Source organism: Carassius auratus, chromosome 38 (assembly GCF_003368295.1).
Source record: "Carassius auratus strain Wakin chromosome 38, ASM336829v1, whole genome shotgun sequence".
NCBI classification, from domain to species: domain Eukaryota; kingdom Metazoa; phylum Chordata; class Actinopteri; order Cypriniformes; family Cyprinidae; genus Carassius; species Carassius auratus.
This window is the reverse complement of record NC_039280.1, coordinates 23,694,778-23,721,596: the sequence shown is the minus strand read 5'-3', so window position 1 is coordinate 23,721,596 and position 26,819 is coordinate 23,694,778. Positions and strand designations below refer to the sequence as shown.

Here is a 26,819-nt window from a genome sequence, read left to right as displayed (position 1 = left end):
AAGTTTATGCTTTTGGAATTAAAACTGTGTTATGTGTTTCTTCCACTGTAAACTAAATGGCTTATTATTCTTATTTTTCCCCAAAGAACTGTAGAAAGTTATGTTTAGGGATTGCGTTAGGGTTAGGGAAAGCATAATTTGCTTGGTATAAAAAACATAAAATGAAACGCACAGTGGAGTGAATTAATTGGTTGATTTGCCCTTTCAGCAAGACTGTAAAACACTTCTGTCCAATCAGATTACAGCACGTCTAATCCACCTGACACCACAACACAACAAGTTTCTCAGAGATGTGTGCAGTTTTTACAATGATTGTGTGTGTGTGTTTGTGTGTGTGTGTCAGTCTGTGCAAACAGGCAAATTTAAGACAAAAATGCACTTATTCTGTCAGTTACAGCCATATCATAACTTCGATTTATAACGCATGCAAACATCATCCCAGCAGACATCTCAAAACTAACTTCAAACAAATACTGAACCATGTTCGCCATAATTAATGTAATAAACTACACTCGGGGAAACTGTGTGAACTGTATAAATGGACTTCACACCTCTGCCAAAAAACAATTTGACACCAGTTGGAAAGAAAACATAGCTCAGAATTTAGTTTAGAGAACGGATCTAGCATCATTTGTTTGCAGATGCCACGTATATATATATATATATATATATATATATATATATATATATATATATATATATATATTTATTTATTATTATTATTATTTTTTTTTTTCTTTTTTGCATCTAATGGCACTGACAAATGTGTTAAAATTATTTTTTGTGTCACTCTGATAAGAGATTAAAATATCAAAACAGTTCAAATGCTCATATAACTCCCTTCCATCTAAGCCTGGGTTGCAATGTGTGACTCTATGGATGTGTTATAATCTGATCCAGAGAGAAATGTGCTGATGCAGATACTGAGAGATGAGGCTAGTCTTAACAAGATCTAGGATCAGAGGTGCTGAACCAGAAACAAAGCTAGCATTGCAAATGAGTTTCACTGTTTACTTTCCATGTTTAATGGATTGTGTGTTGCCTGCTACCCACCATGTCCTGCTCGCAGAGACCCAGGTGATCTGTTAATAGTGTTAGGCACGATGTGATGGTTCTCTCCTGCATGGGTGATGTGTGTTTGATGTGTCCTCGCGGGGGTCTCCGAGCTGGATGCGATGCCCAGTGAGAGAGCTGTGAGGTACAGGGTGAGGCAGGCAGCTGAGGCCAGACCCCGAAAGAGGGTCTCAGAGCAGGACGGCCAGTCCACCAGCCTCCAGCCACCCAACATCGTCCCAGAATGAGAGAATGTCAAGACACACGTACACTTCAGCACACCTGCCCACCCATACTTCTCACTTACACAAACCTTCTTAAAGAAGAAGCACTCGGAATCCAGAAATCAGTAAGCCCAGATAAAGTACACCCAGTACTTGTCTGTTTTTCCTCAGGCACTTAATCTTAAATCCAAGCAGTTTAACATAAAATCCATCGTTTGATGAAGCGGGAAAGAGGATTTGAATTTATGAACCATAAAATCAGTTACTTCACCATTACTCCCAGTAGCCTGAAATCCTGACAATGACTGAAACATCCCACAAAAACACTGACAGATATCTCCTGTGGTATCAGCACGTGCAAGAAATCAGGCGCTTTCTGAATTCGAAGGCATTCTCTGAAATCCGAATTCCTGCTGTTTTGGGGCTGAATATTGTCTTCAGTCTTTCTGTTAGGAGGAGAAATCCCAAGAAATCCATCCACAGCTGGCTGAGAGCCTCCAACAGATGGCGAGAGCTTCATTTACACTCTTTCCCGAGGACAATGTTTCTTGTTCTCCATGGAGAGAGAGATCCCTCCACACCTGCGCAAGCTGCGTTTCCAGCCACAAGACATCCACAGAGCAGCTCCGGAGGCTGTGCGAGAGAGAGCAAGCGGTCGGAGGGAAAAAAAGGGGGGAGGAAGAGGAGAAAAGAGAGGGAGGGGGAGCGCTAGCGGTGGAATCAGGGCGCGAGAGCACTGCTATGCAAATGTTGAGCCAAAACACAGCAAACACTGCAGAGCAACACACTGCATAGATGGAGACACTGGGATGTGCGCTTTTTTTCTGTAGGCTATTTTCCCATCACTCTGTTGTAAAAAATAATAATAATATAACAATCATAAATATCTCACTTTCCTCTGGCACCAAACTATTTTATCTCCCCGAGTCTCTCTTCCTATAAATAGAGCGAGGAGTTTCTTTGGAGAACTTGAAAGAGACTTTGTGCCATACGTCTCTCCAGATGCTCCATCTGCTGCCCAACACCAGGTGACGTCAGGAGCAGCGAGCACACTGCATCTGCACCGCACATAAAGAGCCGTCTGTGCAGGCGGACTTGGCCTCCAGAGCCATCCTCTGGGATGAAGTCGCTCATTCAGCCACCAGGAAAAGAAGCACACACAAAGGAAAGGGCTGATAAATGTGCATTTGTGTGTCTCCCTGTGCAGATGTGACCGGTGCCGATGAAAGCAAAGCCCACATTTGCAAAAAAATAAAAATAATAATAATAATATAAACTGGTGCCCTGAATGTAATTGCGCTGTGCAGCAAGGGGGAATTGAGACGTGTTTGGTTGTGTTTACATTGTACATCTATACTCACGCATTCATTAGATGTATTGTGATTGAGAAAGCAGTCAATTCAACAGTTTACATGACTAAAACTGTACTTGTAATCTGATTATGATTTTTAAGATCTACTTTAATCAAATACAAATTTGATTCGGATCAAGCTCAGATGGATTTTTTGAGGTATTATTTGCACGTAAACATAACTAGTGTGAGGAAGTTCACAAGGAAATCCTCACCCTTCCTTACTCTGAGGCATGATGAATGCTTCTCTGACCTCCAGAAACATTCATAACCACTGAAAGAGATCTGGATCTACCTCTGATCAGCTGCGTTTCCCCTGTTAAAAAGCAAGGGTGCGAGTGATATATAAATATTTCATATTTCATTATAATACACATAAACTATTCATTGAAAAAAAAAAATACCAGAGATAACTTAAAGAACAAATATATATACTAAAAGCAATTTGTCTTTTGTAAATCATATTTCCAATGTTACAAAAACTGCATTCTTCCATCTTAGAAACATTGCCAAGCTACGAAACATGTTATCTGTTTCTGATGCAGAAAAGCTAGTTCATGCATTCATGACCTCTAGACTGGACTATTGTAATGCACTTCTAGGTGGTTGTCCTGCTTCATCAATAAACAAGCTACAGGTCGTCCAAAATGCAGCGGCTAGAGTCCTTACCAGGTCAAGAAAATATGATCATATTACCCCAATTTTACAGTCTCTGCACTGGCTACCTATTAAGTTCAGTATCAGTTACAGATTATCATTACTTACCTATAAGGCCCTAAATGGTTTAGCTCCTGCGTACCTAACTAGCCTTCTACCACGTTACAACCCATCACGCACCCTAAGGTCACAAAACGCTGGACTTTTGGTCATTCCTAGGATAGCAAAGTCCACTAAAGGAGGTAGAGCTTTCTCACATTTGGCTCCCAAACTCTGGAATAGCCTTCCTGATAATGTTCGGGGTTCAGACACACTCTCTCTGTTTAAATCTAGATTAAAAACACATCTCTTTCACCAAGCATTCGAATAATGTATCTTTTTAATTGTGAGTGTAGTTGCATCTGATCAAAGGTGCTTTTTTATTCATTAGCTTGGGTTAAACTTATTTTACTTTGTTGGATCAGCAGCTATGCTAATGATGTCTCTATGTGTTTCTCTGTTTCTGCTGGATCTTCATCCCGTGGTAACTAGGATATACACAAGCTCCAGTCTGGATCCAGAACACCTGAGAAGAGATGATGCTGACCCTCAGAGGACCCCAGATGATGCTGACCCTGAATCAACAAACAGAACTAACAATTATTGCTAAATGTGTGACTGAATCATATAATAACTTAATTAATAATATTGGTAGTTCATCGTCTAGCTGACTACGTCTTGTATTATTATTATTATTATTATTTTTATTTTTTCTAAAAACCTCTCAAATGTGCACAAACTATTAGCTACTACTAAATATTGTAGAAACATAATTTTCTGTAAAGTTGCTTTGTAAAGATTTGTTTTGTAAAAAGCGCTATACAAATTAACTTGAATTGAATTGAATTGAATATACGTAAATGCAAATATTTATGTAAATGCATGTGCTCAGTAACAAAGAATATGATAAAAAACTGAGAGGCGATCCTCATTAACCAGAAGTGGCTGTCGAACACAGGAAGGCAAATAGAGTAAAGTACTTCTTCATTTCCATCAGCACATGGCTTTTCCACCACTATTGGATTTAGAAACTCATGTAATCAATCCGTTTATTTACCTTTGATCTTACACCTGGTTATTCAGTCATTCAATACTTCTGCCCATGAACACTCAACACGCATCAACACTCCATCCTTTCAAGTAGGTGTTTAATCTGGAGTGCATAACTGAGTGAGGTTAAAGTCATTAACTAATGAAGACCTGAGATACAAGATACACAAGAGCAGCTCCAGCATGAAGGCTGCAGAAAGACAGGCTGTCAGTTCATCGGGAAGTGCTTCATGTGAGTGCCCTCAAGTGGTGACAGAGCGTGCAGCAGTGCTGTGACACACTGAGACTGGCAGGAAAGCCATCTGCAGTCTATTTGCTCTATCAAATGTGACTCTCAATGTTCAAAGCCAAAACACATCACCTACCATCCTACAGCACACACCTATTACAAATAAAGATTACATGCACACAGACATAACACACAACTCCACAAACATCATGAGAATTTCAGCACACTTTACCCACACAAGCATTGAACACACACCAGCGTGGCCATGTTCACCTCACCATTATGACCCCGCTGAACCGCTGTTGTTAAGGATGATTTCAGTGTTACCAGGCTTCCTGATGCACTTTTTAAAACAGGATGCAAAAACTCTGACTTACCATCATTGCACAGAGGTCCTCCGTATGTGGTCATGCTGCAGTCGCAGGTGAAGCCCTCCCACTGCTGAATACAAACCCCCTGGTTAGCACACGATTCCTCCTGACAGGTAGTGCTGGGCCCTGCAGGAACACCGTCATCATGAGGATCAGAGAGAGACAGCACCAGAGCCAAGTTATCTCTACACTGCTCTCTATGTCACGTGCTTTTAACACTGTTATTACTGCTCTCACTCATGAGGGTCACTCACAAGAGTTCCTCACACGCTTATGAGCTGATGACAGCGTGAAGGTATGTTTGCTCATGTTTATATATATAGGCAATGCAATCAATGTATCACACACTCAAAAGTTTGATTGTGTTGATTGTCATGACTGCAAAGAATATGGCTGCTCAGATGCTACATGTGATTTACTAGCCAGAGCCCCATCAGAGTCACTTATGACAGTGGGTCTTTTATGATGCTTTCAGCTTTTAGGGAGCACATCATTTTTTCACAGAGTGCTAGAAAAGAGCTGAACTCTGTAGTGTACCGATGCTTTATTAAGCTGCCAATAATGTCAGGCTTCTTCATTTTATGTGCGTCTATGTTGACAGGATCCTACCATCTCTGTTAGTCTTGTTTTACCTGACAGTAACCTGCCTCTTGAGCCGAGTCTAGAGTTAGGTTAACTTCAACTGAAATCAACAGTAAAAAGGAAATAGATCATCAATTCAATTAGACTTCTCTATCAGCATGCTCTATGCTTGATACATGTAGCAGGGTCGACAAGCTCTAATTTTATTATTTTACAACTACTACCAACTTTCCCAGGGACCCCTTTGCATCTTCTAAATGAAGGTGTCCAATACAGTCAATGATATAAACAATAATATGAAATACTTAATGGAACACTATTTTTAAAATTAAACATATTTTGGTTATTCATTGCAATATTTAGTTTTTATTCATTCCTTAATTTTAAGATTGCTCATTTAAGTGCACCTCTATTGTGCTTCGAGACTCCTAACACACACGCACGTCATAAAGTTGCACAGAACTCTCTAGTATGTAAATTATGTTTGTTATATCTTTGTTAAATAACTGTTTCCATTTCTAATGTAAAATTGATTTTCATATATATAATTCATGTTCATAAATTTAATGGTTATTTTTGGATTCCAGAATCAGCTTTTGAGCCCTCTGAAGGCATTTTGGGTTCACCAGTGAAGTGTCAAAAGTGTAAAAAGTGACGTATATAAGTTAATCTGGAGTGGTTATTGGCAGTCGTGGCTGGAGAGCACACGTCTACGTCATCAGTTTTCCAAGCTTTTTTCAGTATTATTCGTGAGAAAGAACTCTTATGATCCAATCACTGCACTTTATTATGCATGAGGTCATCTTACAGCTGAGAATTAAAATCTCATGCAAGAGCTTCTGCGCTGTCAGGTCATCTCTGTTGACATAACTGTAACAATATTTAATATGTAACATGTGGAGTGTGCATAAGAGAGCAGTTTCTACACAGAACATCACAATGGGTTTAATAACACTGCCTTCCTTAATCTAGCAGATTGGAAAACGCTTGTTTGGGCTATATTTTCAAACGTCTTTGACTGCAGAGATATTATTACATTTTTTCATGAGCTGAACTCAAAGATCTAAGACTTTTGCTATGTACACAAAAGGCCTATTTCTCTCAAATATTGTTCTCAAATCTGTCTAAATCTGTGTTCGTGAGCACTTCTCCTTTGCCGGGATAATCCATCCTCCTCACAGGTGTGGTATATTAAGATGCTGATTAGACAGCATGATTACTGCACAGCTGTGTCTTAGGCTGGCCACAATAAAAGTCTTCTCTAAAATGTGCAGTTTTACTGTATTGGGGGATCCAGTGGGTCCAAAAACCAGTCAGTATCTGGTGTGACCACCATTTGCATCATGCAGAGCTTAGAAAATTTGTGATGTCCAGGGGGGTTCTATAATAACCCCCTTATTATAGAATTGTGCTATAATAACCCCTATAAATACAACTAATTTTATAAACTAACACTTGAAAAGAAACAGAAATGTAGATGTTTTTGGAGGGATGCTCATTTTTAAATTATACCCTATTTATTGCATCAAAGTTTGTTAATGCTGTATTTATGGGGTGGATAATTATATTTTGTTGTTTATTATTTATGCAAATATACATGTTGCCCACCAAATGTGTTATTTTCGGATAGTCAAGATTACAAAAGACAATTTTTGATCATCAGTTTCAGTGGTGCAGAAGGTGAAATGTGTTATACACATATTTTGATGTGATTGAACCGGGTTCAAATCTGCTTTTTGGCGAATTTTTTTTCTCTCTTTTCAAATTTCAGATCACATCAGAAAACCATTTAATTTCAATGAAATTAAGTAAATTATCAAAAAGTTAAGGTTAGGTGTAGGGAGGGCTTTATTGTCCCAGTAAGGTGGCATCCATTAAATTTACATTCAATAAGTTATTATTGCATGCTGTTTTATAATGTACTACAAAAGCATCTCGCAGCGATTATTTTCATACAACGGATGATAAACATCCTGAGTTATACATGCAGACATTCATATGAGGAGTCTAGCAGCAAATTAGTCAATCAAAGAACAAATTTTATTTTCGAACATGAAAAATGTACAGAGGTCCGGACCTCGGTGACCTCATAGCTGGCTACGACCATGGCAGTGCAACACATCTCCTTCACACAGAGTTGATCAGGTTGTTGATTGTGGCCTGTGGGATGTTGGTCCACTCCTCTTCAATGGCTGTGCATCCCAAACATGCTCAATGGGTGACATGTCCGGTGAATGGCACAACAATGGGCCTCATGATCTCATCACGGTGTCTCTGTGCAATTCAAAATGCCATCAGTAAAATGCACCTGTGTTCGTTGTCCATAACATAGCCTACCCAAAGCATAACCCCACCGCCACCATGGGCAACTCGATCCACAACATTGACATCAGCAAACCGCTCACCCACACAACGCCATACACGCTGTCTGCCCTGTAAAGAGAACACCTCTGCAAAGTGTCAGAAGCCATTGAATGTGAGCATTTGCCCACACAAGTCAGTTACGATGTGTACTGCAGTCAGCTTGAGACCCTGATGAGGACGACGAGCAGCAGATGAGCTTCCCTGAGACGGTTTCTGACAGCTTGTGCAGAGATTCTTTGGTTCTGCAAACCGATTGTTGCAGCAGCTGTCCAGGTGGCTGGTCTCAGACGATCTTGGAGGTGAAGATGCTGGATGTGGACGTCTTGGGCTGGTGTGGTTACACTTGGTCTGCACTTGTGAGGCAGGTTGGATGTACTGCTAAATTCTCTGAAACACCTTTGGAGATGGCTTGTGGTAGAGAAATTAACATTCAATTCATGGGCAACAGCTCTGGTGGACATTCCTGCAGTCCGCATGCCACTTGCACACTCCCTCAAAACTTGTGACATCTGTGGCATTGTGCTGTGTGATAAAACTGCACATTTTAGAGTGGGCTTGTGACACTGTCACACAAGGGACATGTTTTAACCACTCTATTTATTACATTGATTTTATGTATTATAGAGTTTGAATTGGTTTTCATGTTTCTTATGTCCATTTTATGCCTCTTTATCACCATTTTAGTGTGTGTGTGTTTAAGAACCGTATGATTGGCAGGAACACTATAAGAAGAGCAGCATGGCAAACAAACAATGAGGCCATTCACAGCTTCCACTCACACACGGACAGTGGAGTTACTTTTTCATTGGACGTACCTTTCCGGATCACTTGCAGCAACCTGGATTGTATATACACAGGTGGACACTCACACTGGGATTCAACGACACACTGGGATACTTGGACTGCTTTTTAGGATATGGACAAAATACCTGTATTCTTTTAACAATCTGAGTTTACCTGGTTTTATAGTATTGTTTTGAAGTCTTTTATCGTGAACCTGTAAATACATTATTTTTATTATCTGTATTTCTGTTTTATGTCATTCTTTTAACACGTTTTAACTCTCACACAGAAAAGTCAGACCCCATTTCAATTTTAGTAACCCAGTCCTCCGGGCTGAGCATTACAGAGTTTTATTGCGGCCAGCCTAAGACACACCTGTGCAGTAATCATCAGAGGTGGGTAGAGTACCCAAAAACTGTACTCAAGTAAAAGTAAAAGTACTTCTAGAAATATTTACTCAAGTAAAAGTAAAAGTACTAGTCTTGAACAGTTACTTGAGTAAGAGTAAAAGAGTATCGGATAAAAAATCTACTCAAGTAGTTAGTTACTAGTTACTTTGGGTCATATATATTGAGCCTATTTGTATTTAGATATATAGATAAAATGTATGTAATGTATGTGTCTGTGTATAAATGTATATATTTCATCAGCCTTTACTCCAATGTATGTAATTTATTATAAAACCCTGTCTGTTTACTTAAGTAACAGATATAGGTGTCATGCCATAACATATTTTTAATACGGCTGACTTTATATTAAATGTGAATTTAACATAAAAAGTTAATGTGATATAAATATTGCTACTAATCTGTCATTGTTCAGAAAGAGAGCAAATAACATTTACATTATTAAAGATCATTTTCACTGACAGTCTAGATTTCAATCACTCTCAGAAACTCCCATTAAAATCACTGAAACTGTTATCACTGCGAAATCATTATCTTAATAATAGATTCGTACACACATCTGCACTTTGTTGTTTCTGACGAGAGAATTCGCCAGGAAGAGGTATTCAGTCAGTGAGCGAGTGAAGGAAGCACCGGCATTAAGCGATGACTCATCGGAACACCTCTGATTGGCCATTGCATTCAAAAGCTCAACAGAACTGTCTGTGATTGGTTAATGTGCAGCGCTGTAAAAACGCGTCTGTCTCTAGCTCAGCGCCAGCAAGCGACCACAGATCTGAATTTAGCAGCTGATGTTATGACTTGCTGAACGTACTCGCACCGGTGTGATTGTATTAAAATCAATAATCTTATCTAATCTTAATCGTCTTTTTTGTCTTTTGGAAGCTGCATTCAACTTGACTCCCCTCTGTTATAAGCCACATACAACAAACTAATGTCAGTGGTATGGTGTACTGTAATCGAATGTAGCCCAAGTTATTACCTGTTAAACAGTAGACAGCACACGCATTCATCTAATAAGGATCTCCATCGCAAGCAAATAATAGCCTTTGTAGATTTGCTTTCAATTCAGTGCAGTTCCATAGCCCCGTTTTCAACGCTGCTGATGTTAAACGTTACAACTCTGAGTGAACCGCTTCAGACGCTCAGCGCGTGCGGCAGGGAACTGAACGACTCATTCAAACTGATTCATGAACCAATTCACTCGTTTGCCAATTGGTTTGATCAAGCCTTTGAACAGAATTGACTGAAAAGAATGAATCATTCGCGAATGGGCATCGCTCATTGCCCAGAGAAAAGTAGACGGCGTGTTTGGAATAAACTGAAGCATTTATAACATTTATTGCATTAAGATAAAGTAACGAGAGGAGCGTCGCCCACAGTAACGAAGTAAAAGTACAGAATTTTCCCAAAAAATTTACTCAAGTAAGAGTATAAAGTACCCATCTTTAAATATACTCCGAAAAGTATTAGTTACCCCAAAAAATTACTCAAGTAAATGTAACGAAGTAAATGTAAATCGTTACTACCCACCTCTGGTAATCATGCTGTCTAATCAGCATCTTAATATACCACACCTGTGAGGTGGATGGAGAAGTGCTCACGAACACAGATTTAGACAGATTTGTGAACAATATTTGAGAGAAAGAGGTCTTTTGTGTGCATAGCAAAAGTCTTAGATCTTTGAGTTCAGCTCATGAAAAATTGGGGCAGAAACAAAAGTGTGTGTTTATAATTTGGTTCAGTGTATGATTTCATCTCTTGGCCTTCATCAAGTGTATTAAGAAGACATCAACGTCTTTAGATTTTTTATTTGCAAACCCATGGAGGCTAAACATTAACATTCCAGCAGCTACTGACTTGAGCCGGGGCTCACACCGTGCGATTTTTTAGGACTGTATGAACATGATGATCATGTCACACTGTGGGATCTCAGTTGTCATTCATGTCAGACTCCATGACAGTCAAGACGCATTAAAAATGGGTGCGTGCAAGAAAAATTGTCCAGAGTTTTACCTTATCAACCCACACAGTGACTGCGAGCTGCATTGCACGTGGAGCTGGATTATTGTTTTGCTAATGAGTGAGTGAATGAACGTAGCAGTCAAAGCATTATATCTAGCCATCCACTGTCTGGTTAAATCAGACAAAATGACAAAAGAAACCAGTCCAGCATCCAGTGGCATGAAGACACGCATGAAGTTATCTTTTGAATGGCCTAGAATATGATGTTCACTACAAAGACTTCCTCCATAAAGGATGCATAAAGGAAGCTGCTCAGGATCAGTCCTCTGCCCTATATCCTCTCATTCTTATGGTAAAATTAGACAACTTGCACATCATTCATCAAGGCAGAGTTTTATCAGTTTCTGGGTCACAGGATGAGATGGAGGAGTGATGAAACTAGGCAGTTGCATTAGGGAATTGAGAAGCACCCTTGTCTACACTACACTTTCTTCTGCATCTAATTTCCATTAAAAGCAATCAACCGCAGTTCAGATCTGTTTAGAGGTGGGGTTATCTGAGATATACATTATTAGCAGATTTCAAAATGGGGCAGCTGTCTCAAGCAAAACTTGATCAAAGATTTGAAGATCTTGTAAACTTTTAATTTCATCCTCAAAAGTGTTCTGATTGGTTCTCTATATCCAATAAAGCACTTGCTTTATTCATTCTTATTATGAAATTCTTAATTAACAACATAAACACAGCTCCCTTGAGCAAGGATATTCCGATTTATTCTGAACATTTCTCTTCGATTCCTCCACCTTGTTTCCTTTCCTTATATTCTGCCCTTGAATCTTACGAGGGAGAAGAGAGGACACAAAGAAAGCAAATGAGATGCGCCAGTAATGAAATGAGAAGCACCAGATACTGTATGAGGACAAAGCAGCTGCCAAGACAAAGGTCAACATGTCATTTATGTAAAGCAGGAGTGTGATGGAAACAGTATGAAATATTCATGTCGTTTGGGGCATAACACGGTGTATGAAAAGTAGATTTCATGCATCAACAGCAGAAATTATGCTATCTATTCAAAAGTGTTTCCAGCAGATGCTGAAAACTGCTGTATTTGCAGGAGACAACAAACATCTACGACATGACAGACACAACAAATCTTTTGACAACAGCAACAATACTAGGAGTGAAATGATTACAACTGTAAACTTAGTAAGCCAGTAAAGGTAAATGTAAATAATGATCTGAAAGAAGCATTCTTTCATTCATTTACACCTAAAGCTATTTGCTCTTAATGGAAATGGACACTCCTTTTGAAAAGGTTAAATATTGCTGATATCAGTGGCATGTTATCAGGAAATTCAAAATCTAAATTCTCTTTTAATCCAGTCTTTATGAAACATTATTTATGTTATGTTAAATATTTACAGTATGTAGCTTATGTTGTATATTACAATATGAAAATATGTATAGTTCAATATTTTACAGCTTTAAATTAATATGTAACAAGTCTTGCATAAAAACTGTATAAATAAAACCTGAAGGAGTAATCCGATCTTGTATCATCAAGCATTCAGTGTTTCTATTGAAAAGTAAGAAGTGTGTTGTCACCTTCACATCCTCTCTCAATCTGTCCAACACAGAGCAGCGCTTCAGACATCAGGTCTGGCAAACGGCCGTTTAGATCCACAGATGCCAGACAGCCTTGAAATCCTTCTTTTGCATGAACTAACTTGGGCAACTCTTTGTATATCTCCTCAGGAACACCACCAATATAAAGATCGCCTGCAAACAGAGCAACGATAGCTGCTAACTGACAGGAAGTGAGGTAGCTGATGTAGTAGCTATGTTTAGGTGCTGCTTCTGGTTAAAGGATTTAGCCATCGCACATAAGGCTTTGATGTGTACAATACAAGTACTAATACATTGTCGATATGCTAGTAATATGCATGCTAATAAGCAACTAGTTAGTAGTGAATAGTGTCCCATAATCTAGTGTTAACAAATACTTTTTTATCCATATAACAAATATATCATCACTTTTGTCACAAAAAAGGCAGCAGGGCAGGGTTATTGGCAAGTTAAAATAGTATTAATGTGTAACATACCTTTTAAGTCTAGGTTTTTGGCCCCAACGGTGGTCTGGGTGGTGATTTTGGTGTCGATTTTGACAGTGTGCAGGTTATTTGTGTCTCTGGAGATGATGACATTGTGCCATTGGTTGTCATTTAGAGGCTTGTTTGAGTTTCCCTTGATGAGATACGCACCGTTTCCCAAGTCTGAGACGTAATGCAGGAAGCTAATCAAAGATATCATGAAATTAAATTAAGTGTATCACATATACAAATACAGAAGATTAAGATTATACTTAAATATATATTATAATAAACTAACAGTTTTTTGTAAGGAAAAATAATAAATTATTTTCTTTCTTGAAGTAATAGCTATGCCATCAACTATATTTCAAGCTTTTACATTTGTATTTTTCTATAACCAAAATTTCTCAGTGACTTTGTTATCTAAATGAAAACCTCTGACAAATAACATCACAATGTCTGTCTCTCCATAACGTACCCCTTAACCAGCTCTACAGCGAGGAAGTCATTTCCATCTCCACTGTTGAACAGGATGAGTCCGTCTGATGAGGTGGTCTTGAACTGGAAGAACAGGTGCATGGAGTAGTACGCCTGCAGGGTGCTCAGAGACAGGTAGCTTGAGCAGGACCTGAAGGTCACTGGATCTGCAATGATGTTCTTGAATCCGATCATGGCGTTCACTTCGCAGTAGTCGATGTCTCCGTTTATGCAGAGGTCGATGTATGGCTTGCCATTAAACATCAGGCTCTGGAGATTCCCAATGAAGTTGGAGGGCGAGATGGGCAGGTGGCGTTTCTCTGTAAGGATCCCCGTCTCGATGTTATAGAACTCCAGCTGTGTGTGGTCACCTGATATCTCTCCTGTTTCATGGCATAGTGTTGAGAACAATGTAAGGTTAATTTCATGTATATCATATTATCGCAACAATCTCCAACTAGATCTGTCCTCTCATCTGCTCTCGGTGTTGGAGTCAGGCAGCTCCACTACACACACACACACACACACACACACACAGAGCTGAAGTTACTGTTACACTCCACACTAAGAGATGTTTTAATAGGTGTTTTCCAGACAGAATGATTGGAAGACTGGGTCCAAATGGATTTGGCTTCATTCCATGCGTATGAGAGAGTTGATCCTGTGGTGTTCCAGTTATTTTGATCCGGAGGGGATTTTCTTTTTCCATAAAATATAAGTTCTACTTTAATTACTGCAGGTATTGTATTTCTTTTATGAAGCTGATTGATTGTGGGCCTCACTGATCTGAGCTTGTGTACCTCATATAATCTTTTTTTTTTTTTTTTTTTACCCAAAAACTGAAGAGTATAAGCTCAGATCAATAAAGCCTACTATCAATCAGCTCCAAAAAGAATTACAAAACCTGTACCAATTGAAAGAAAACAAGTTGATAAAACTATTGAAGATTTGGTAGATGTTGAGGTTATATAGAATAATGAGAGATTTAAAATCAATTATTAAACTGCCAGTCATTGTTGACAGGAAACGTTGAATTAGGATTTTCAGTACATCTGACCAATTCTCACTCAATTGTTCACAAACGTATGACAATGAAAAAACAGCCCTGCCAGATAATTAATGATCAATAAATAATAAAGATTAATAATGGATTGTCAATATAAAAAAAAAAAAAAAAAAACACAATTTGAACTCCATAAGCTGAAGCAGAAGAATGAATGAACACCTGTGAACTGAAGCACATTGGTAGATGATTAACTAATTCACCCCCATGCTCCATAAACTTACATATAAGTATAAGTAATCTCATATAACATCAATCAGATATACAACACATAACATAATATTACAACTGCACAAAAGGATCTAAATGTTCAACTTCATAAACAGTCATAATATGTAGCACCCATTGTGGATGCTCGAACAGTGTACTAGAACATAGCAACTAAAGCTGGAACACACCACCTGACTTTTGCCAAGATTTGCAGTTTAGGGGAGTATTTTATAACACTGTTTCCATTTGTCATGCATCTTTTATAGCAAAATGACATGATTCTGCATATCTTGTGTTTGTAAAGATTTGAAAGTTCAGTAGATCTTTTAAAAGCTGGAGTACACTGAAATGACTTTCACACTATCAACTTTCAGGTCATCCTGAACATTATTATATGCTACACTGCTGAACATGACTCATTGCTATAAGACACAATACAAATGAAAACAATGCGTGTACTAAAATCAGCGCAAAATCTCAAACATATATACATTTATTCATTTGGCAGATGCTTTTATCCTAAGCGACTTACAATTGAGGAATACAACAAGCCATTTACCATTAGATGGCAATAAACATAAGAAGTGCCTGTTATTTTGTTAGGTTTGTTAGGTTTCAGTCATCGTTCAAAGTAGTAAAAGCTTGGAAAGGAAGGGATAAGGATAGTAAGAAAACAGAAAAAGTGTAGGGATATGATGTATTTATTTATTTACTTTTTTATTTTTTTGAGGAAGCAGTTAGATGCTCATGGAAAAGAAGATTTTTCAGTTGTTTCTTGAAGATATCTGATATCCTCTGCGTGGATGGAATAATAGTCTGAAGCTAAAAAAAAAAAAACCCTGTGTCTGTGTACATCATAAACTCTGATTGTCTGCTAAATCTGTCACCTCGGACTGCCCAGTAACTGCAGACTGGCTCAGATACTCGTCCAGACTGTAAATTGGAGGAAATTCTGGGCAAAAGTCATGCAGTGTATTTATGCCTTTAGTTATTTAGTGTATGATGTCCCATTTTTCCTGTGTATGTTAAGTTTTCTAAATCTGTTCAGATTTGTTGTGTATTGCAGTGGTGATTTTGGTTGGCATTGGTATGATGTAAATGACTCCGTCCATCAAACAGCAAGCAGGTCAACACAAAAACCTGAAGTCCTTGTTTGTTGTCGTTTGTTGTGGCAGTGTGACTAGCCTAAAGTATTACAGTGTAATAAACCTCCATAAGGGGTTTTATATAATTCACATAATAATGTATATAATTCAGGTTGCAGGCATTAGAATACCTTCCACAGTGGCCAAGTCATCCACAGACAGCTTCAGACTCTTTCCTCTCCTGCTCACTCGGACTGTGTGCCACTCATTATCATTCAGATTCTGACCAGCAAATATGGTCTCAGGTCCTTTACCTGTGGGACAGCCCAGATCACAGTTAAACACAGTTAAAAAGAGTAAAACAACATATGCCCTAAATAATACATTCATTCACATATTACTAAAGACAGACATATATTTTATTGAATTACTTTTTAGTGTAACTGATTTATATATATCAACTGAATACTGTAAAATAGGTGAACACACATTATGGGCCATCTTGCCTGACTTTTGGGGTTAGGTGACCTTATATTTAGTGCAAGAGGCTGCAGAGGTGAGGATGTCCTATCATATTATATTTACATAGAAAAAGTTTTCCTCTTTTAGTTGAAAGCAGTGATGTGAAAATGCCTCATGTAATGACATCACTGTGCAGTTACATCATGACGACACAGCTGCACCTGTGGAGGGAATTGTGAACAGCCAGCTTGAGTCATCTGAACCATGTACTTCTACTGAACCTCAGAGCATGACCTTCTCTGACCAGTGTAGGAAATGTCATAATATCATGAAGAATTCATAAAGTATGGATTTACTTGCTCTACAGTATACGTCTTCAGCCCTGCTCCTGAACTCAGACCCACTATCCTGCTATTAGTTTACAATCTGCTCTAACACACCTGCCTGCAATTTTCTTCTGCACATGTGTTTGATTAGGGTTGGGGTTAAACTCTTCAGGGCAGTGGGCCTCCAGGAGAAGATTTGAGGAACTGATCTATTGCTAAAAATAAACACTATTACCAACATGTAAACTGTTCATGTTGTCCATGAAACTATGAAGCCAAAAAAAAAAAAATTTTTTTTCAAAGACATCTGGAGACAAATCATCCCACTTGTTGGAAAAAAACAAACAAAAAAAAAAAATAACTTTTTTATTGTATTGTTTATTTTGTAAATAAAATAAAAGTACTATATAATGACAGGACCAAGTGTGAATGATCACTGATCTTGAAAAACACTACCTGCATATTTCAGGGCAGTATTGGCACCATTTAATCTCTCAAAGGGTGATTGTATTTAAAAATGGCATAATTCCATGGATTCTTAAGGCTAATTCAGTGCCATAAACCATTCAACCAATTAGTCACAAATGAGTTGGACTGGCTGGAGGAAATCGGAATACTGTCCCAAGTGAACTAATGATCATGGTCAGTACAACTGATTAATCAAGGACATTTTGGCCAATTTGTCAACCAGACAAATACAAAGTTCTGGCATGAAACTCTAGATGGCGCAGTCCGATAGATCGAACAAAGTATGACAGCTGATTGGTTCTCTCCTGTATCTGTAGCCAATGAGCTCGCTGACCAACATTCAAATATTTGGCAATGTTTGCTGTAACAGTGACAGCGCACTTTGGAATCGTCTGAAATCAACATCTTAGATGTTGCTCTTGTGAATGCTCTTTTAATCCATATTGCTGTGTTTATTGCATGGTTTGTCTAATAGAATAAAAAAATGAGCAACTATAAACAAGGTAAAATAAGTGTAATGTTAGCAGTTTGAGTGAAATATTAAGCATATTAGCAGCAGCATTTACACATCTTTGTTTATACTGCTGGAGCGAATGCAGTACAGAGCATGTAATCGTTCCATGGACACACAGATAAAACAAGCTACAGTAGGTGGCCAACCAGAGTGTGCTTTTTACCGCTGCCACGTCTGCAAAGTGCATTTGCAGCTTTTGACCACTGAGTGGCACTTTAACCACACGTTATCAAACAAATGCATCAAAGCAGATTTTCGCAAATATACGTCAACTTTGCCTCGCCAATGTGTAACATTTGACTGCTGCAGTTGGGGAAAATTAAAGAAAAGCACTGTAGTTAAAGTATTTTATATTATATATTCTCACATATTAGGCCTATATTTGTAACAAGTATATTTTTTATTAATATTTTAAAATCCTTTAATAAAACCGCATGCATTCTGACATGCACATACTTTGTTATTCATTACCTGTCCTTTTTTTGACATGGAGCTACTTTGGAAAAAGGTATCTGTTTGTACACAAAACAGAAAATATTCCAAGCAGCATACATTAAGAACAAACATTTTTTATCTCTTTGGCAGACACACGTCTCTTTAGGCCAGAAATGTTCATTTATCTACAAAAAGAAATATATAAAATCCTGTTGCCCTACCACACTTGATGACGTGTTTCTTGAATCATAAAATCTTAAATGTCATTATATTACTATCTTTTGCTATTTTCTATTTTATTTATTTTTTATTTTTTGAATGCAGAAATAATGTAATGCATTTGGTTTTGTTACTTTTAGTTATTTCTGTTACAAGAAAACATATAATTTCCTGTGTTAAAATGAAAACCTGAAATATTTTATGACATACTTCAATAAATAAAGAAGATTCAATATACAAAACTATTTTATTTTGATTTGTTTTTTTTTATAAATTAGCATTATAGTTCATATTTTCTGATCTTTATAGTATGAATTCCAGTATTTTTACCATTAAGTGACATATCAACCATTTGAAAGAGGCCGATATTTAAAAAATGAAGGAATGTGATGAAAAAAAAAGAATACATAGATTGTGATAACTAGCAACATAAGCAGACAAGAAATGCAAAAAATGCAAATGCCCTTTTCTTGGTGGGGCAGTTAAAAGGGTTAAAAAAACTGATTTAGTATTCATCAAAATGAATTAAAACAGTGAAATGCAAACTCAGAATATGACGCAATCCCAAAATATTTAATATTTAAAATCAACACAAATGTATCAAATCCCATTTTATTAACTAATGTCTTTGCTGCTGACCTATGAAGATACAGTTCAACCAATAAGCAAAAATGACTTTAGATAGACTAACAGTTGTGCATGTTGTTTATTGTTGTTTTGTTATTGCTGAAGAGTGCTGAACCTTCATCTCCTGTATTCTGCTGTACAGACATGAATGTACTTTTCCTTTAGCCTGAGGTTTATTCTTTACACTTTTTGGCGTGAAAGGGCTTTAATATTTTCTGTAAATATAACTTATTATATTAAAAACAATCAAGCCCTGCTCATATTTAAAAATTAATGTGAAAGCAACGCAAAAGTAATGTAATGCATTACTTTTCATAAAAAGTAAATAAGTAATGTAATTAGTTACTTTAGGGAGTAAAACAATATTTTGTTCAAAAACTTTTATTAGAATGTAGATCGAAATGAAAGCCCCTTAATACAACATAAGGAAATTTTGTAGTATAAATGGTTTCCATAATGACTGTTCAATAACCATAACATGCAGTAAGAGCCTTTGTGTACAATATATATATATATATATATATATATATATATATATATATATATATATATATATTATACAAATATCTCACATTTTGAAATTAAAATTCTGAATTTTCTAATGGTTTTTTTAGGATGTTATAATGTTATATTATAAAGTTATTTTTGTTTTATTTCATTATTTATCTCCATTTACAAAACAAAATTCATGTACGAGGCAGGGGTTCTTTAACACTTATTCTCCACTCAAGTATATAATATCATGGTGGAGTTTTAAGTAATTCCTTAAACATCTACATTCATGTAAAGCATGTAATCCACGTAGTATCAGAAATAAATGTAAACAGATGTTGTAAATTATATATTTGTAAAATATGTATGTTGTAAATTAATTTACATGAGAAGAATAATAATGACTTGATCACAATCGCAGTAAAAAAAAAAAAAAAAAAGTATATGCTGTTGATAGATTCAGTCCATGAATAACTTCACCCAACAGCAACAATATAAAATAAAATTAAAAAAATATATATTAAAGAAATTGGGAGCTAAGAAAATGTCCAGGGCCCTATTTTAATGATCTAAGCGCATGGTCTAAAGCTCACAGTGCAGGTGGATTCAGGGAATGTCCGAATCCACTTTTTCTAGTTTAATGATGGGAAAACGGTCAGCAAGCCCGGGCACACCTCACAAGATGGCGCCTGTGTTTTGCTTTCCCTCTGTAGCTGGTTGTTCGTCCCAATTCATTTTGTTTGTTTTCTGCGCCATACTACTACTAAGTTTGTCAACAAAATTTGCATCTACTGCATAGGTGTATCATCGCCAAACATTGCTGTTAATCCAATCTTCCGTGGTGGAGTGCGGTGATGGATATATCTGGAGTGATATTGACAAGTTTGCAGCACCGTTCGCACGTCCGACTGAAAATGCTGTCCGTATGCGGCATGGAGAGGGCCTAATATGACCTACAAATAGACGGTGGAGAAAGCGAGGAAAAAGGGCAGGGAGACAGATTCATCTGAAAAAACTTGGACTTCAACCACAGACCTTCATGTCTTCATTCTGTCTTCCCTGATGTCCCCATGGCTCCGGTTCCGTTGTACCAGAGAAACTCTACCTCAGGTCGTGGTGTGTGTTTGGTACATCTGAGGTCACTGCCACGAGCCTCTTTCACTGCTTTGGGTGTTCCTGCACTGCTCAGGATGGGTCTGATTAATGCCCTTTCAATGGCAAACAAGTCTCTTCTACTCAGCGATTTATTTAACTCCAAAAACATAGACTTCATGTTGGTTACGGAGACTTGGCAACGGAATATGGAATACCATCACTTAAATGAACTCTGTCCTATGGACTAATTTTATCAGCATCCCAAGACTCGGGATGGAGGTCTTGTTGTGGTTTTTAAAACACATTTTATCTGCCAATCAGTGAGCGCTGACATGTACTCTTCTTTTGAATTACAGATGATTAAGGTGGGTCACTCTAACTCATTTTATTTTAATGTATTTTAGTTTACCGGCCACCTGGGCCAGCAGCCTCTTTTCTCATTGATTTTTCTAACTTCCTATCATCTATTATTAAGCTTGATAGAGTGATTATTGTTGGCTATTTTAATATCCATGTGGATGATGATACTTTTACAAATGCTTCTGAATTTGTAAACATTACTGAATCTTTTAACTTCACTCAGCATGTCTTTGGCCCTATGCACAACAAGGGACATACGCTTGATCTTGTCTGTTCTTATGGTGTAAATATTAATAATGTCTGTATCGAATATGTTTTTTATAAGTGATCACAATTGCATCTTTTTTATCTCTTATCTTTTATATCTTTTATCCCTGCTAAACGAGAGTCCTATTCACGTTTGATTAACCAGCGTACTGTTGAGAAATTTTCAGCCGCATTCAATACAAGCCTGGTTCTTATTTCGAAAGATGTAGAAGCTTGTGCACTATGATTGATAGACTGAAAACAACTGTGGGCATTACTGGATCAGCTCTGGATTGGTTTTCCTCCTATCTTTCAGACCAGAGTTTCTCTGTGACCGTAGGAACATATATGTCAGACTCTGCTCCTTTGTCCTGTGGTGTGCCCAAAGGTTCTGTGCTTGGCCCTCTGCTGTTCAGCCTGTATATGCTTCCTCTTGGGAAGATTATTGGTAGTTTTGGAGAAATATCATGACATTGTTATGCTGATGATATTCAATTATATGGTAACACTTTATAATAACTGCACACAATTAATCATTAATTAAGCATTAGTAAACAGATAATTCATAATTTATAAAGCATTAATAGACAGTAATATGCAGTTTATAAATACAGATATAAATGCTTTATTCTTGATTTAAAAGCATATCTATAATGTGTTTAATAATTGTATTTTCATACTTTATTCATGATCAATTTATCATTTCTCAATGAAGTATAGCATTATTTACAAACCAGTTATTTAGGAGTTGCCAGTGATTCATAAGATCACAAGAAATGTAGTAAATTCAGGTAGTTATAAAGCATTTAGTAGTGGTCAGTTAACTATTTATGTGAGCTCATCTAAAGTGAGTCTAGTTATGCCTTGTAAAGCATTTATAAAGGATATTTAAAGGCTCAGTTATCTTCTAAACAAAAAACGGAAACAAACACCACACAGTGATACAGAACATAGAAATATTAACAGCCTTTAAATCTCATTTGTAAAAGCTTAAATAGTCCTCACTTTAGATGAGCTCACAAAAATAGTTAACTAACAACTACATATGTTTTATAACTACCTGAATTAACCCTGAATTACAGTAGAAATACATGTTAATAAACAATTTATTAACACTATAAGTAACTATTACTATATGTCTGAATAAAAAGATGTATGAATGCACATTTAAATAGTTTATTAATCATTTACTTACAATTTCTAAGTGATCTTATGAACCATTGACGACAACTTAATAACTGGTGTGCAAATAATGCTATACTTAATTTAGAAATGATACATTGATCATTAATAAAGTATGAAAAAACAATTATTAAATACATTATAGATATGCTTTTAAATCAGCTATAAAGCATTTATATCTGTATTTATAAACTGCTTATAAATGTCTATTAATGCTTTATAAATGATTAATTAACTGTTTCCTAATGCTTAACTAATGATTAATAGCATGCAGTTATTATAAAGTGTTACCAATTATATTTATATTTTAGCCCTGATAGGTTGGACAAACTGTCCAACATTTGAATAAATGATTCAGTGATTCACTCATTAACACGGTCAAATGCTCTGTTTCTGAATAAATCAGTCTTTTGAATGAATCCGTTCAATCTCAAAGACTTACTTATTAACATTCACTTGTTGTCACCTACTTAATTTCACATTTTGACAATTGTTTTCCCACTTGTTTCCAGTTATTTCCATACATTAAGCCTATTTATGTAACTACAGGTTAAATTCATCCATGTCCCCTCTGAGATATATAAACTGTAGGCTAAATGCAATTTCAGATGCAGATTCTAGAAATATTTTCTTATGTTGAAATGAAAGACACTAAGTACCGGATGAAGTGCTTCTTATTCTTACCCAAAAATATAAAATGGAAGAAATAGTTAAAACCGAACACCCATATATATATATATATATATATATATATATGTGTGTGTGTGTGTGTGTGTGTGTGTGTGTGTGTGTGTGTGTGTGTGTGTTGTGTGTGTGTGTATTTTTCTTCTTCTTTTCCATTTTACACTTACTTTAACTTTAAATTAATTTAATTTAATCTAATTTATTTATTTAAAAAATACTTTTCGTACTTAAGTACAATAAATGTAATTTTATTTAATCTACTTTAATTTATAAAAAAAAAATACTTTTCATACTTAAGTACAATAAATATCAAATACTTTAAGACTTTTACACAAATAATATTCTAAATGGTGACTTCGACTTCTACCAAAGTAATTTTCTGGTAAGATATCTGTACTTTTACTTGAGTCTGACTTTTTTTTTACTTGAGTCTGACTCAGTACTTTATACTCCACTGGTAATGAGTGTTTTTTTGGGCATAACGTGCAATAAACTAATCAGAGCCTTATCTCCCATTCCTTTTAAGTCCCAGTTGTGCGAATGTCATGGCGGATTTGCTATCTACAAGGTGGAATTAACAAAGACAGAATACGTCTCGGTGATGAGGTAGAGCTGTTCATGTGCAAGCAAATAGGTAGCCTGATTCTAGCCTAATTCTGATTCAGTGATTCATGTTCTTGAGAGAACACTTCTGATGATGCCAACCCTGAAACAACATAAACTACCAAATTTTGCAACAAGTTTGATTGCAACATATAATCATTGCTGTTAATAGTGTTCATCGTCTGTTGATTTTATCATTAATTGAATTTTACCGTACATTTCTGCCATATTTACATAAACTGACAATCACCACTGATAAGCTACTACTAAATATTTTTGCACTTCACAGGTTACTTATGTAACCATAGGTAGGGACCTATATAGTCAGGGGACTAGGGAGACACTGCGTCCTCTAGGGGTCACTATGGGGAATTCCTCACTGTGACCCATGTCTGAAGCATACACTGAAAAACACCAACAACACATTGGCCTCAAACAGCCCATGACATAACTACCGGTGAGACTATAATATAAACTGGCACCGGGAGAACATGTCATCCACTTCCTCGTCTGAATCTTGTCCCCGAAACTGGCAGGAAGCTAGAGAATGCAGTGTCTCATTCCCTACTCAGGGCACCATGGTTACAAAAGTAACCTGAGACATTCCCTTTTATAGCAACTGTGTACTGCATCCTCTAGTGGTCGCTATGGGGAATGGCATACCCATGACACCATGCACTAAGTACCAACTCTACCATCTCCATAGGCAGCTGTCCGTGACATTATCCCTTATGGCCAAAGGCCTAGGCTACATACCCAAACATACTTGTTAAGGCCAGACTCCTGGGCCAGGGGGTAGAGCTCAAGACTTGGAATAAAAAATAGATTCCTTTAAAAGGATATGACCAAGAGACTAGCATCATACTAAGTCTTTGCCTGTCACACAGGGGCTACCACCTGCTCTCGCATAAGCTTGCTGAAAGAACTATCTCAACAAATCCATAGTAACAACACCCTGTTTAAATAGGTAATCCTGAGGATACATAGGTGGAGTGGCACCAATGATGAATGGGGGTTTTACCAGCTCAGGAAAGGATACGAAGCAACCGTGCGAGCCCCTCACCATATAGGATTTTAGACAAGAACACAGAGTACTAGCGTGCAAACTTACCATAGTGTGGATTTTAGAAAGTGCGTAAAGAATTCATGTGCACACTTACCATTACATGGATTTTACTATACTGTTCTAAGGGGCTCTCGTGGCACTCTGAAAGAGCAGCTCATTGATGGAATGGTGCATCCCAAAACCAATATGTTCGATAGTCACCAACTCGATCTAAGGTATAAATGCTGGAGTTGCAAGCAGTAAATATCTAGCTGAGGGGGCAAACCACTTAGCTTGTAACCGAGAAGGCAGCTCAACCTACCACTGCTCTAGGAAAACAGAGAACTCAACTCTCATGTGAGAGGAGAACTCAGAATTCAACAAGGTAATAGTGCGCTCTCAAGCACTGCTAACTACCATGAGAACAGTCCATGGAGCGAGGAATCCAACACCTCAGAAGGGGAGAGAACTCGAGCACTCAACAGAAGCACCATACTCACAATAACCCTCAATGCTGAGGTGAGCAATGCTTCAGAGTGTTAATAGAGACACACTGGTTGAGAAGAGCCCAAGGTACCGGGGCCTAACCAACTCAGTGAAAGGGAACGAAGCTAATACACATAAACTGTACCGTACAAATGCCACCTACACTTCCCATGCGATGCCTCAGCAAGAGGGGACATCATGGTGACCAGGAAGCCCCTCAGGGCTTTTGCAGTGCTGTGCCTTGGGACTGATGATCGAGAAGGCAGAAGCCTATGACCTGGGAAGGTAGTGAAGCTGGAACCAGGGCTATCATACCAGCTGGACAAAATTTCAAAGAGTGAAGTAACACTGCAAGTCAAGCACCTGGTTTCTGAATCCAACTAGGGGGGGGGGGTGCTCACAGAGGACCTACCTTAGAAAGGACAGAATCCCACAGGTCCCCGAAAAACACTGCAAAGAATTCTCACCGAAGGATTATATACATAACTACCAGAGCATTTATACATATATACATACAGCGAGCATGATTTCATCGTGTACAACATGTTCCTGGACCAATATCCTTGTTGATCCTGGAACAACATTCAAATCAACCAATCAGAATCGAGATATAACTTTTCAGGAAATATCTGTTTTAGGCATACAATCATGGTTAGGTGCTTCTACACCCTTATTAATAAGCTATAATTTCCCACTGATTTTAGGAATAAATTATGGGTAGGGTTGGGTTTAGGGGTATGACTATCATTTGACTATCACGTCTATAATCACTTATTGTGTAAGTTTTTTTTTTTTATAACTATTTAATAGCTTCATATTCATATTCATGTTTAGTATGTGTGTGTTTGAATCTGCTTGCTTGAAACGTTTCTGAGCATCAATTATTCGTCAAATGTATCATATTCTTGTTATAGGAATCATGTCCAAAATTATACCCTGCAAGAGCAGGAAAATTCAAACCACTTGATGATAAGATAACGTGATTTATGACACACCGAGCGAAGACGAAGGGCCCTATCATACACCCGGCGCAATGCAATGCAAGGCGCAATCCAATTGTGTTTGCTAGATTCAGTCTGGCTCCGTTCGCATTTTCCCATCCAGTGCCACGTATTTTAATTAGCAAATGCATTTGAGCTCATTTTTGCACCCATGGGCGTCCTGGTCTAAAAAAGAGGTGTGTTCAGTCACATTGCAGGCACAATGCTATTTTAAGGACCTGAAAATAGACTGCGCCATAGACCAGCTCAAACTTGGTCTAAAGTCTTGCGCAATGTTTTTTTCTTTGTTATTTAAAGAGTGTACATGCTGCTTATTAAACACAGGGACGCACAGCAGCACAAAAACATGCCAAATATTACAAATTAAAGGATTACAATGCACATGATTTTTTTGTAGGCAAAAAAAAATATATATATATGTATATATATATATATATATATATATATATATATATATATATATATGCCTACATGTCATAATGGATAGTCATCGCATGTATCAGAATTAGGCTATTTGCTCACACACGAGCAGCTCTGTTTCATCTCGGAGACACGTTCTGTCTTTGCGCTTGCC

At 37.3% G+C, this 26,819-nt stretch overlaps 1 protein-coding gene across 9 annotated transcripts in view; it reads right to left on the bottom strand.

Annotated features, from left to right (window-relative positions):
- The window catches only part of LOC113057425 (neurexin-1a-like), a 129,973-nt gene that overhangs the window by 39,499 nt on the left and 63,655 nt on the right, over nt 1–26,819 (bottom strand). For 8 of the 9 annotated variants that reach the window (XM_026224832.1, XM_026224836.1, XM_026224835.1 and 5 more), the window contains 5 exons: nt 16,192–16,314; nt 13,644–14,025; nt 13,178–13,368; nt 12,681–12,854; nt 4,981–5,100 (listed from right to left, as the gene is read on the bottom strand). In XM_026224832.1, the coding sequence (XP_026080617.1) occupies nt 4,981–5,100; nt 12,681–12,854; nt 13,178–13,368; nt 13,644–14,025; nt 16,192–16,314 (990 nt within the window). Of the gene's footprint in view, nt 1–1,053; nt 2,160–4,980; nt 5,101–12,680; nt 12,855–13,177; nt 13,369–13,643; nt 14,026–16,191; nt 16,315–26,819 lie in introns of those variants that run through there. The other variant, XM_026224841.1, reaches the window with a different exon arrangement.